Source organism: Anas acuta, chromosome 13 (assembly GCF_963932015.1).
Source record: "Anas acuta chromosome 13, bAnaAcu1.1, whole genome shotgun sequence".
NCBI lineage: Eukaryota > Metazoa > Chordata > Aves > Anseriformes > Anatidae > Anas > Anas acuta.
Window position 1 is genome coordinate 12,949,780 of NC_088991.1, and position 14,340 is coordinate 12,964,119.

The 14,340-nt window shown below is 41.7% G+C and overlaps 1 protein-coding gene across 5 annotated transcripts in view; it reads right to left on the reverse strand.

The window, feature by feature from the left end:
* Positions 1-13,412, reverse strand: part of KLHL13 (kelch like family member 13) — a 74,242-nt gene extending 60,830 nt beyond the window's left edge. For 2 of the 5 annotated variants that reach the window (XM_068696741.1, XM_068696737.1), the window contains exons 1-2: positions 13,255-13,346; positions 3,964-4,028 (exon numbers count right to left, since the gene is read on the reverse strand). Coding sequence is in view for 2 of the 5 variants with exons in the window: in XM_068696739.1 (XP_068552840.1) it covers positions 3,964-4,028 (65 nt within the window). In the remaining 3 variants the exon portion in view is untranslated. Of the gene's footprint in view, positions 1-3,940; positions 4,029-13,254 lie in introns of those variants that run through there. The other 3 variants (XM_068696739.1, XM_068696738.1, XM_068696736.1) reach the window with 3 other exon arrangements.
* Between the last annotated feature and the right edge of the window lie 928 nt (positions 13,413-14,340).

Consider the following 14,340-nt stretch of genomic DNA (forward strand, 5'->3'; position numbering starts at 1 on the left):
ACAACACTAGGTAACAGAACAGGTATTATACTAACAGAAATTTACTAATTGCACTCAGTGAAAAGGTCTTACCCACCAAAAGTGATGCTATCATGCTCGTTAACTTCAATTACATAATGTCCTTTGTCAGCATACTTTAAAAATGTTTTACAAAATTATTATTCAACATATTTCAACACCATATAACAAAAATCAAGCTTCAGCATGCTTACTCAAGCTTATAAGTCTTCAGTGCTATTTATATAAAAAAACAAGCTTTATTAGTATAGCTGTTCGTGCATGTAACAAGAAAAAATAGTTCTCCGAAGAATACAGAATCATTAATATACTGCTTATAAATTGCATTCAAGTAAAACATCTGCAGTTTAAAATAGCACCAAAGAGACAGCAGGCTGCCTACAAGTACTATGGCATATTGGAAGCTATATCAGGAGCACATCAGGAGCTTCAGCAATTAGAGTAATCCAACACCAGGGAATCAACTTCTCTCCTGTTAGGTTGAGCTGTAAGAAGGCAGCTCTGTATGCAGCAATCCCCAACCAGGACCAAAGGAAAAGGGGACAAGGAAGAGGCTGCAGGTGACACACAGCAGTGACAAGGAGTTGTGCCAGCACAAGGAGGGAGCAAGGAGACAGCTGGCACCAATGCCCAAAAACCACACAAAAGCACTGGTGAAAACATGCCAGCTCCATGCCAGAGCTGACAGGTTAATAACCCCTGGGCTCACATGGACTTTGTCAATTCAGCAGCAGCACTGCTCTCTCTCTCTCCTGCCCGTGGCCCAAACACCTTCACCCAGAGCAGCAGCTCCAAGCATCATTTGGCATTACACACAGTGCCTGGATGCTGAGGCAATGACACCTGCCTAAAAGGCTGTTCTCCTCCTACTGCTGTCACTACAGCCACAACTGGGAGCAGGTCCCTACTGCTGATAATGTCCACATCCATGTTTGTGGATGTCCAGACTACACTAAAAAGCATCTTCCATGGGCTACTGCCCCCATGATTACAATCATTGTTAAAAACCTACCTCTAGTTCTCTCTCAAAAGGCCTGAAAGCGTGGAGTTAGTGCCTCTTAGTCTACCAGGACTGCTTCCATTTGTCAGGAGCTCTATTCTGAAGAGCGTATGTCACAGACTCACAGTTACCAATTAAATACTGTTCTGGAAGGGTAAATCGAAAGGCTAGTTTTACAATAGACTGAAACCAAGCGATTATAACAGGAGTTCAAATTCTGGGAAGCTTCCTAGTAAAATAACGCACACTTCAGTGGTCTGCAGTCTTCCAGTCCTCAAAAAAATGGTTTTCAAGTAGCCAGTATAAATTAGCTGACAGTAAAAACAAAAAAGCTCAGAACATTAAAACTTGCTTTCCCCTTTTCTGCTGGAAAACATTTCAGTACTCCTCTGTTACATTATACACAAGAGTATCAGAGCCACCTGCTTCACTGAGAAATTAAGTCCTTGGTATTTCCTTAAGCTAGCACTCGAGTATCCATGTGATGAGCCACCTTGGAATAACTCTCCACTAAACTAAGCCTTCCCACCTGTTGTTACTTTATTCAGCCACATCCTTTACCTGCAGGCTTCATTTAAACCACATCCTTGAAAAAATTATCTACATATGCAAATAAAGGCCTGGGAAAAACACTTTTGGCCATGTTAGTCAGCATGATTTCAAACACCAATCACCATCAGGAAGCTTATTAATTCTGGAGTGCTGTTAATGGGTAAAGCTGGAAGCTAGGAGAACACCAGGCTGCAGATCAACTTAAAGACATTGCTTTTCCTTTGCTTTTAACAGCTGTCTTAAGCATACCTCAAAAAGACAACACAGCCATTGAACTGATACAATTCAGGAAACACTAGGTCATAAGGCTATCTAGAACACAATATAGCACACCCACCACTCACTGGCTTATCATAAACCAAACAAATGACATGAGAATTGAATAAGATGCACTTCACATAACAGTAATTTAGCTTAGCAGCAGAGTTATTTCTCTAACACTACAGAATTAATGTCAGAAGTGAGGTTTGGTTTTCAAAGGTACTTGTCTTTGAAACAGACTTTAAGAATCTCCCAAACACAAGGACCTTGAACACTAGTACAACAGTCAAGATTTTGACACCAATAAACACCTCAAAAGAAGAGCCAGAGAACACAATCAAGACTATTTGAGATATCCTAGCTAAGAGAATTATTTCCATCCTTAAAATTCCTCTTAACTATAAGCAGGGTTATTCTGATATAACATAAATATGTTCGTAACTCCACAGGTAACAATGAGGTTCTGATCACAGAAAATGTCAGTGAATGTTGTGTACATATTTACCTTTCAAACAGCGAGGCTTGCTAAATAGAAGAGGTAAAAGTAAGTGAATGTTTTATCTCAGAGCAGCATAACTTTAACTCAGTCTATCTGTGACTACAAAAACTAAAGCTTTCGCCACATTCTAGTAAGCTTTCAAACCTATCTTCTATTTCATAAATCTAAAAATGCATACATATATCCTTTTCAGCTAAGCTGAATGGCCGTCAGCTTTTATGAAAAAAGCTGACGGCCATCAGTTCTAACAATACCTCCTTGTTTTGCACACACAACTTTGCACATACACTAAATAGCTTCCTCCGTCATTATCAATTGTTCTGATAAATGACCTAATGCTACATAATTTGATCCATGATTATAATTTAACAATTACAGCATTCTTATCGAGGGAGATTTCCGAGATTTAAGGTATTAACATTGCATAACGCTGCAAACATATTCACCAGCTTTTGAAAGCCTTATGTAAAAACTGCTCTCGTGAAAGGATTAAACATGGCATGGTCAGAGAGTTCTACAAATGAAAATATATTTTGCTTTGAACATTTGGATGTTAAGCATTTAAACTCCTATGAAGAGTTTAGATACAAGAGCTATTCATTTCCAATTGATTATATCTATTCAATTCATGATATTCAACAATACAAAAGCCTTCTAATTTCTGTCCCAGTAAAGGCTGACACATAGTGTCAACAGCACCAAGCTCAGTTGAAATTTACACTTCACAAGCATGCTACTCACCCACACAGTCTCTCATAAATCATCTATTTTGTGCCGGGGAAAACTCAGCAGAATAATTTTTCAATGCATCAATTTAAGGATGCCTATTACAACATCTGGAAAAGACTACGTAAAGAATACAGATACATAAATATTTACCTACATAACCTTCAAACTGGAAAGTTTCAGACTACCAACACTACAAAAATACCTGAATATTTTCATCAACATTCAAGATTATCTCTAAAGGTGCTTACTTTCTTGGACACGTAAGCTATTTAATCAACATCTAACAAATGCTTCATATAAGGAAAATGCCTTACAGAAGTCAGATATGAAAGGTCAGACCAAAGACCTATTTAAACAAGCTTCCTGTCCAGCAGTGGACAACTCATGAGCAGCAAAAGTAACAACATGACTGCATTCTAACAGCTTTCATCAGCCAGTGGTTTAGGGCCTTTGTCACACAAACCACATGCAGAAAACAGTTTTTAAGCACTCCACAATTCACTATTTTCTTCCACTAATTTGTCTAGTCACACTTCAAGCTGCTGTGTGTCCAAGATATCATGCCACAATGGAGTCTCAAGATAATTATATACTAGATTAAAATGGAGTCTCACAACACAGTTAATTATTACAGGAAAGCATCCTTCAGCTACCAACTCTAACTTCATGGCGCTCCTGCTGGCTGCAGAGACTTTCCTAGCACTGTTTCCCAAAATCCTCCCCTAACAAGCCATACCTCTGATTTACTGTGCTACCTCTTCACTACATGAAAAGCTGGGAGCACACCCACCCTAATGTAACTAGACAACGCATTGTATAGTTTAATTGAACAGGAACAGTTTCACTGGGGGTTAGCCACTTAAATAAGATTAGTTGCATACACAAAGCATCTCAATTTTCTTACTGTTCATGGCAGGATCCCAGGGCTACGTTTCGCCATTCCCAAGTAGTCCAGGTTAATTTTGACATCTAGAACAAAGAGAAAAAAAGAATGTCACACACCTTTGCACACTATTATTCATTGTAGATGTTATTTGAAAGAACTGCAGGGTACATCATCTCCCACAGAGTTAACTATTGGTTTATGCAGCTCTTTGAGCTCTATCTCCACTGTGAGTGGAAAATTGGATAACCCCACTTCTTGCCTGCGGGGAAAGTTCATAAAACTCACTACTGTCATGTCCTGCTCTTCTTCCATGTATACAGAGTATTTCATACACAATTCTGCAAGACCACAGCTGCAAATAAAAATCAATTTCAATAGTAGTGTTGAAGAAAAAGGTGTCAGAGACAGTTTTTGCTTCTAAGTTGGTCAGTTTTTCTGTGCATCTCAGAAGAACAACCATTTTACATAAATCATTAAATGCACATAAGCCCCAGAAGACCTAGGAGAAGTAATACCTTGCAACATGTCACTAAACCAGGCATGCTTTTTATAAATTCAACTCATGGTTGCTATTACAGCAGGAAACTATCTGGCTGGGCTTGCAAAAAAAGGGTAGGTTACAACAGAGCTGTAACAGTACAAAGTTACAGCAAGAAGTTTCACGGCCATTTGAAAGTAATTTTTCTGTATGGAATGACCAACTGGAGAACAGAAGCTGAGAGATGCTGCTTTTCTTTGTAATGCAGAAAAGATAGTGTACTCTATTGAAAAACAGCCAGTCACCCCAAAATGCAAAGAACAGTTGGCAGTATTGTCATTTGCAATGGCAGCAATTTTATTTTTCTGTTCATTCTAATGCAGAGTGAAGAAACACTGGTAACATTGCTGCCTGCTTTTGCTTTCTCTGATTCTTCTCTTTGAAGACCAAAATAATTAAAGCATTACATTTGGCATCTCATATTCTCATATTCAGCTAGAATCAATAAGTTGAGTCACACCTACATGCAATCAAAGCATAAAAACATTTTTTCAATTATAAGCCCTTCTCAACCTGAAGCAAAGCTACTCATCTAGTTAAAACAATACTACCGACAAAATCACATATGAAGCCACTCATTAAACAGTAGTAACAGAAAAGAAACAAAACAGTTAAGACTGAATGTCCTGTACTAAAACAAAGGAGTTACCTGAAGATTAGATAAACCACTGCAGTCTTATTTCATGACACTTCCTTCATTTTGGTATCCCTCCTTAAATGCATTAGTTTGCTTTTCACAGATACACATTTATGCATGGCAGCCATCAGAAAGACCCATGTTCCAGAACTGAAGGAATATTAATGTGCCAGGGATGACACACACAATTCATCACAAAGCACTACACAGTTTGTTTTGGTGAAGGAAAGCACAAAGATAAGAAATTAGAAAGTCGTTTCTGCTGGCAAGAAGCCCCCTAAGAACAGGGCATAAGAACCAGGCTTCCCACCATCCTGTCTGAGCATTTCACATAAACCTGCATCTATGCAAAGTGGTGTCAGGCTACTCCAGTGACACATACAAGCATTACAGTGGAGGTCTTTATGAAGGGCCCTCAGTAAAGAAAAACTAGAACAACGTCAGACTTGTTAGACACATCTGGGATGGCACTGAAACAATAAAGTCAATACAAAGACAGCATTTTTCCTCCAACCCACTCATTTTTTCCTCCTCCTATTTCTTTTTCCACCATTATTTATTCTTGACTCCATGTACAGGAGCATAGTGTTGCCATGCAACCTCTTCTTTTGCAGTCTCATATTCTGGGCCAACTCCCTCCTACTATTAATTGTACTAATGAATAAACAATCTAAACTACTAAAGGCAGCTGATTATGACCATAGTATGGACTCTTTTGTGTGCACATGGAGGAGACAGGACGTGGCTGCACAGCAACCCTGCACCATGTCCCACAGCACCCTTGTGCCTGGCAGCACAGTAAGAGGCATGCTATCACCATAGCCTGTTTAAGTTTTTACACCACACCAGCAGACCATTATAGCCTAACCAGATGCTCTCTACAAGGACTCCGAAGGGGTTTGTAGGATTATTTGCAGTGGAAAAGCCACATTTATGCCTGCTGAGCATCCTTTTAGCTTGTGAACCTCTGCCCTGGATTTGGATCTCCTCCTTGATACAGCTGTGCCCTAGAAGAGCTCATCACCCTCAGCTGCTGGTCACTGCTGTCTGCCAGAAGGCTACCAGCTGAGCTTCTCTTAAGTACTTTCTAACCTATTTACTTAGGATCAAGAGATAAAAGACTGATTATTTGGGCTGTTCAAACCACCCCAGCTTATTTTGGCTGTCATTCTGAAGAAGAGCTCACAACTGTCTCAACTACCAGAGGTAAGGTTAATAGCCCCCTAAATGAAACATGCAACTCTTCTAAACCTGGAAATGTCTAAACCCAGAGAAGATATATCTACCCACATCCCAAAAGAAACTAGGTCTCTTGGCTCACTTATCATCATCCAAAGAATTCATTTTAAAAGAAGGGCAAGTCCTGCTTATACATTTGCTCAGCCCTTTCCAGGGAAACGATTTCATCTAGCTCCCAGAGAAGCTAACTTGCAGAGCTCCACATGCAGGGACAGACATGTGAGCTGCATATTAACACCACATGTAAGCCTCCGTCCCTGAAAGAAGATGAAATGCTGATAAGGCCCATCAAGTCAAGTTCAGCCTACAAGTTTTAAAGCATAAAAATGACACCACAATATTCTAAAGTTAGACTGCACGCTTAGCAAGATATTGCCTACAATGCTAACTGCTTTGTTATTCCCCTGTGTCCACCCCACCCACAAACCTCACAAAAATAACAGGTGAAAGAAAGACTACAGTAAGCATAAGATTTAGGAACAGAAACTGCCTTTTTGTTCTGCATATGTGAAGCGCAGAATTCAAGGTCCTGAACCATCACTGTGGCTCTTAATCAGTAACATTTTTACAAAAAAAAAATTAGAGGATAGTAATACCCTAAGTTAGATGTACTCAAAAAAAAAAAGTTTTTAATTACTGATCAAAATATTTGTAGAAAAAGGCAAGTATTAAAGCCTTTAAATTTAGCATCAACCAAAAATAGCAAGCTTCCTAGAAGTCCATACGATTAGACACATAGGTCAACAGGAGAATTTTATTAATAAAAAAGCAAGGAATTATGATAAAAGAAAACTTCAGGGCCACTGTCTTCTTGTAAAAAGGAGACACTAGGGAAGTTTGATCACAGTTAGTTTAGAGACTCACTGCAAACTCCTCCATGTATTCAGCCCTACATTAAGAAAAGTTAATCCATTCCTGACAAAATAAATTAGTGCACTTGCAAAGATTTGAGGCAGTTTCTCATAGCAAGTGATATCACCAACATCAGTAAGATCACTGGTTGAATTGATGACACTTTTCCACCACCTCCAAGATATCAGCTATCACAATTATGTCATTACTGCTCTCCTTTAAATAATAAAACTCCTAGTTTGAACATGAAAGACAAAATTTTCAGACAAGGGAAAACACAGTACCAAGCACCACCTGAATTACATAACATCCCATACTAACCCTTCTGTCATTAAAGGTGCCAGTGCTTTATACTGCCCATAGCTAATCAAAAAGAGTCAGTGAACACTTCACTTTACCTTTACTTCTCCATGACAAGTGTGAGTAGCCACAAGAGATTGGTCTGATTTGCATAGCCACTGAGAAAGCAAATGTAAGACTACTTGAGCAGTCTAGTAAATCGAATTCAATATTGCTTAGTTGTCTAGATTTAGCCTTCAGTTCTTTTGTGGCTGAAGTATTTAATCCAAAATTCATTGTTTGAAGGCATAAATTTGCAATTCTTAGTTTATACAAAATCTCTCTCATGGGGCACATGCCTCGATAGAAATACTTCAGTTCCATTTAGTGCCATATAAAAACAAGTTCAGAATATTGGACACAAAAGTCCAGCTTGAATTTCTAAATTTATCCAGTCATGAAAAATCTAAAATGATGTTAATTACAAGTTCAACAGCAAAGAGAGCAAAACTGGTTAAAAGCTGTTCCTGTTAAAAGCTTTCAATATAAACAGGTAATAGCATTGGTAGTAAGCAACAGCAATACAACTACGTATCCATTTTGTAACTTCTAGTTGCTACCACATAAAAAGTTATTAACAAGTAACAAGCTGAAAGATGACTGGGGTGGAGACATGGGGGAAATAAACTATTAATATGTCTTCTACAACTCTGGCACCCACGGTAGATAATCAACTTCTAAAAAAAACACAGAATATGTGCCAAAGCGCGTAGGATTCTAGCAACACTCGTGGCTTTCTTTAAATAACGGATGTGCTACTCACTTCCTCTCTTCTATTCAAAATCTGTGGGCAGCCATAAACTTGCCCAGAACCATGCCCGTTTCGTAATAGTGAAGGTATTTGAAAGCCAGGTGCTGAGAAGTCAGAGTTGACAGGCATACGAGCAACGCATCTCCTCCTCACGAGCAGGCCGCAGGCCAGCGCTCTGATTCCTCGCAGACAACAGCTTTCCCTCTCCCTTCTTCCAGTGAATTCATGCTCTCATGTAAACTCAGGCCTCCAGTAAAATATTTACACGGATCATTCAGCTCCTATGCAAGTAGAAAGCTAACTAGCTAGCTTCAGAACAGCAGCTCGAGGAACACCTCTTCAAAGGCACCTGCAGATGTGAGCACTTGGAGGTGTGAGCACTGGTCCCGCCAGGCTGTCTGCTGCTGCATCCCTCCAGCCCCAGCACGCGCTGGGAGCAGTCCTGCCTCCCTTCCACTCACCTCCAGCCACATCATTCCTGCTCTGCTTGTGGGAGCGATATCAAGGTGTAGCCACAGGGTGAATTAAACTGATAAAAAACTTACTGAGTTAGCTTCCCATGAGATAAGCAGCATGAAAGTAATCATCCCACAAACATGCAAGCGTTAGCTCTGCAAGGAGGTGCAGCAACAGTTTGCAGCATAGGCCAGGGGCGGGATCACACAAAGTAGCATCTGGTAAGGTACCTGCAGCACCAAACTGTCTCCGAAGTATCTAGCACCAGATTTAGCTCTTGAGTATATATCTTCTGGTCATTTTTCAATCCTTAACAGATTCATGAATAAGTCTTAAAATTTTTAATTAAAAAAAGAAGTGAATATGTGGCATTTGTGTCTTACAGAATTATGTAAGTATATAGAATACATTACTACATAAAACAAATAGAGCTTCAACTTTAAAGAGCTAGATTTTGTGCTGATACAGTAAAAACCTGCTGGATATTTCAGTTAATTTTTAACATACGGCTGGATATTTTAAATTAGTATTACTAGATAAGGTCACTTCTTCAAAAGAATCAAGGTTTCCATGATGCTAATGAAATGCACATGAAACTCACTCAGCTTGGAAACAAAACAGACCACTTACACAAAGATCCTAGAGAATAATCAGGAAAATTGAACTGGATTGAAATGCATGCGAGACTGATCCTCTTTAATATGGAAATGGAAGAAATATTAACTATCCACAAACTTTAAGCAACTACAAGATGGGGCAAAATCTGAGAATTTCTTCGACATCAAAACTTCTGCTTACTATCTATTTTCATTTCTACTTTCACCTGTACATAAGCATTCTCACACTATAAATATTTCCTATTAAAACAACCAAGCAAAAAAGCTTTAGAAATGGGCAATGAAGTAATTGGCACTGCCAACAAATCTCACATTTTTCACATCTATAGAATACACCAACAAGCAGCTGCATCAATCACAAAGAAAAACTTACAACAAAAGCCCCAAGAAATCATATGACCAGCATCATTTGTATTTACAACAAATCACTGTTTCCACAAAATGGAACAAAAAGAATTATTTCCTGCAGCAAGTTTAAAGCAAAAACATTAACTAACACCAAAAATCCATAGCTACTGCATTCTCCAGGAAAAATTAATACATCGTATTCACTTAAAAATAGCTTCTCAAAATAGGCATCAAGTTCTTTATAGTACACTGACTACGGGAAAAATTTCAAGTTTTTTTTTGGATTAATCTTTGGAAACACATAAGCCAATTAAAGGAGTTGTATGCAAATTTTGTCCCAGTTTGCAAGCTCTTCTTGGGTTCACACAGATCCCTTCCTACCTCACGATCCAGAAGGTATCTTCAAGAATCCATTTCTGAAACATTCCTGTCACCAATATCAAGTCACACATTAAAAATCCCTGTATCTCACATCTCAAGGCACCCACAGCTTAGTTCACTTGTCATTCCCTTCTGACACAGGATACAGGCAATCTTCATTATGCAGCATAAGCGTGCTTTCACCCTGAAACAGCTACTACTGTGTAGAACCCTTGGAGACAAAACACAAATATGCTTTATGTAAATAATTCAGATGAAAACAACAAGTCTACAAAGCAGCTCTTATCCTGAGTATCATTGAAAGGATGCCTTTTTCTTCCAGAGACTATTATCTAACCTTTCTTTATTACCCCCTAGTTTTTCGAAGACCCTTTGCTTAAAGATGGCAAATATACTATTCATAATTTCTTACATACTAACTTTCTGAAGATTTCCATGCAGTGCTAATCTCCCAATTTTAAGAATTCTACTACATCACAAACAGTTGAAAGAAAACCACACATGTTTTCATGCGGTATTCTGACAGCGGAATACAGCTGTGAGAATCTTTAAAAAGTTCAGAGCAGACAACCTTGAAAGAGAAGCGGAACATGTGTTGCCCCATCCATTTAAGCTCTTACCTACCTCCCACTCACAGTGACACCCATAAACACCATGCCAGATTTGTGATAAAGACATCTATCCATGTGAACCTAGCCTGAGGCCATCTAAGACAACTTTCACAAGCTATTAAGAGTCATTAGAAAAATTTTCTATTGATACAGTGCAACAGTCAAACACTGAAACCCTTCTCTCTGAGGCAGCTAGCATTTAACAAATGTTTCCATTTGTTGAACCTTGCCACGCTACAGTTTCTCAGAAAGTTTTGCCAGCACAGATACATCAAGTAAAAGACTAACAACAACAACAAAAAAAATGTAAATGTATTTAGCATCACAGCTACTTCAGCACTATAACAATGAAAAAGAACATTTTTGACAACTTCGTTTATAGTGTTTGTGGAGGTGATACAGTAACACTAGTAGAAACTTCTAAGAGAACACACTGCAAATTCAGGTGGAGTCTCTACCAACACGTTTCTTTGTAGTGTAAACTAGTTACCCCTTTCTAATAGCTGGACCACAGTAAGAACATACAGCCCCTGAAAACAGCCTTTATATCCAGGCATCCTGGGCTTGCTCTCCACTGTCGAAGAACTATATACAAGTATATTGACATACACTGAAAGTGAGACAGTTTGGTATAGTTTTTTTGTTTCTTTTTAAAGGAATGCCAGCATTTTTATCACCTTGACGCAAAACAGAAGGAAAAAAGATATTTAAGGTTACTACAACTCAGAGGAAAGAAGCAAGGTTTTACTGTGTGCCCAATCCCACCATGCATCTAGCCAGTTCACATGCCAGTACAAGAGCCCTTTCTGCAGCAGCTACATTTCACTTCCCCTCTGAGTGCCCTTAGAGCTTAAAGAAGGATTCATCATCAGTCTCTTATGCACTGCCTTCTATAGCGGTATCAGCTGAACATCTTCCCTCCCTGCTTCGCCCCACTCAGCCCTGTGTTAAGTAAGCCTCACAGGCTGTTTGAGATAAGCCCAGTGCTCATCATCTCCCCAAGGCCACGCCGTCCCATCATTTGTGGGACCGCAAACTGAATCAGAGAGTTTTGTTTGTTACAAGCCTTGTTTTCTAGCCAGATAAGTTTGCTGATCTGCTTCATGTCTGGGAATCACCAAAAGCTGTGCCGGTGTGACCACAACCAGCAAAATTCCTCAAGACACCATTACTGCTACAGACCAGGTACAGCTGAACCATGACCTCAGATGACTTGGAGCTTAGTGAACCTTTTGCAGAACTGCAGAAGAAACACAAAAATAATAAAAAAAATTATTGGCTTGGGCAAAGTCACTCTAATTCATTTTTGACACCTGGTGTTGAGCCAATGCTCACAAGAAACAGTCTTGCTTCTTTGAAGCAGAGCAGCATGCTAATTTGTGCTGGCAGCGCACTGCAATTTTCTGAACTTCAGAAGTGAAGGAAAATGTTTAGAAGCACAATTTTGAAAATCACAGAATCAAAGAGATCATAAGAAGCGCATTCCAGATATCATTTAGTCCTAGTTACTATCCAAACTTTTCACTATCACCACTCTGCAGTGCATTAAGTGGGACTGCAGAACAGGCTTTACCGTGAAATCAGAGAAGTGGGGAGAGCGCCCTGAAGGTTCTTCATTAGCATTATCTCTGCGTGTAGCTCACTGGGGAACGAATAAGGAAGACTCCTCCGTGGCATCCTATTCAAATTCATGAGCCATATTTAAATGGGTGAGGGAGATATTTCTGATGAGCACTTCACAGCAAGCCCAAGTCACCATCAGTTTCATTAACACAGAACAGTCAAGCTCGAGAGACCCTCGCCATACAAAAACTGATATGCACCTAGCGTCTCCTGAGTTACACAAAGAACCCAAGGCTCTCAAGTTAATATCGCTCTTTTCTCATGAGGATAAAAAGTCCTGAACAGGACCTAATAAAAGCAGTTCTCGGCCTAAATTTTACGCAAGTAGGGTGAAGAGAAGACCAGCAAGTTGATTACAACCTACAGTTAGCTACATCCCCATCCCCAATGGCTGCACCCTAGAAACAACCCCTAACACTCCTTCCTCCACCGAGAGCTCAGCTGCCCTATTCAGAGCCCACAGCACCCCCGATGAGCTGGAGAACCCCGGGGGGGGGGGAAGCAACGACCCCCGGGGCCGCAGAACAGCGCCGGGAAAGGCGAATCGAAGACGCTTTGAGCCCTCGGAGGCGCACGGAGCGCCCGAGCCCCGTCCCGGCGCTAAGGGCAGCTCCAGCGGGGGCAGCCCCGCTCTGCCCCCTCCGCGCACCCCCAACCCCAACCGCCCCCCCGGCACCTCGCAGGGGCTCCCGATGGCCGAGGGGGCGCCCCCCTTTCCTTCCTGAGCACCCCAGCAGCCCCCCCCCAGTGCACACGAGCGACCCCCGCCGCAAACCGAGCGCCCCCCCCGCAACCCGCGGCTGCGAGCGGCGCTCCCCTCCCCGCGTCCTCGCATCGCAGCGGGCAAAGCCCTCCCCGCCGCCACCCCGAGCCCCGCGGGACAAGCGGGGAGCGCCCCCCACGTTCCCCTCCCTCACCTGCGAGCCGCGGCCGCCCACCCGGCCCCGGCCGCGGGCCCCGCTCCGCAGCGCTCCCAAAGTCCCGAGCGCGGCCCGGGAGCGCGGCCCCGCTCCCCGCGCCCGCCCGCCGCCGCCTGGCCCCGCCTGCCCGGCACCGCGCGTCACGGCCCGCGCCAACACGGCGGGACACGGCGCAGGCGCCTACGGCAGCGGTGTGGAGAGGGAGGGAAGGAGCGAAAGGAGGAGCTAGGAGGGGAGGGGAGGGGCGATGGAGGGGGCTGTGTGGTGACAGGAGGGGGCAGCAGGGGTAGGGGGCTCGGTGGTGGTGCCACACGGCTGCGTGTTCTCCTGGAGCATGCCCGTGTGAAAGTTACCCCGAATCAGTTAAAAATCCTATTTAATAAGTGCTGCCGTGCTTCCACACTGCGAAGCTCAGCTAATATGAGCGATGGGTGTCCAAAAATAGCTTCCAATGGGGATTAATTTGGGATCAGCTTTATTAGCGAGTGAGAGGACAGTCCCAAGCTGCTCACCGGGCTGTAGCATGTAGTGCTGGAAAGCTCAGAATTGCTTCACCTGCTCCTGTAGCGCTGCAGTATGGTGAAGTCTCACAGCACAATTCTCTCTTTCATGTGGCCCTCATCTGGGGACTGCTGTTCTGCCTGTATTGTTTCCTGTAAACACAGCTTCAATTACTAAACCCCCAACACTCAGCAAATTTTTGACTCTAGGTAATCCTACGGTAATAACACCCTAGTTAAACCCAGTCAACCCTAATGAAGATACAGGAATTTCAGCAATGCAATTGAGGGCAGAACTTGATGCAAAATTAATTATGAAGCCGTAGCATGGCTCCTCATGGCAGCTCTGTAACTTCAGCTCGGTAACTATTTTTGTCTTGAAAAATGTCAGCTTAAAGAAAAGGTTGTGCAAAATTTGAGAACATGCCATACCCTTTGAGAGTTGCCCATCCCCAATGTTGCTTGCTTTTAAAGCCGTCTTTTATATAGAAATTTTCAAAGCTGTTCTGTTAAAGGCAGAGCATCATCTGTGTCAGAGGGAAAGTGTTTCTAGTTAAGTAACTAATGGATTTTGCTATGGATA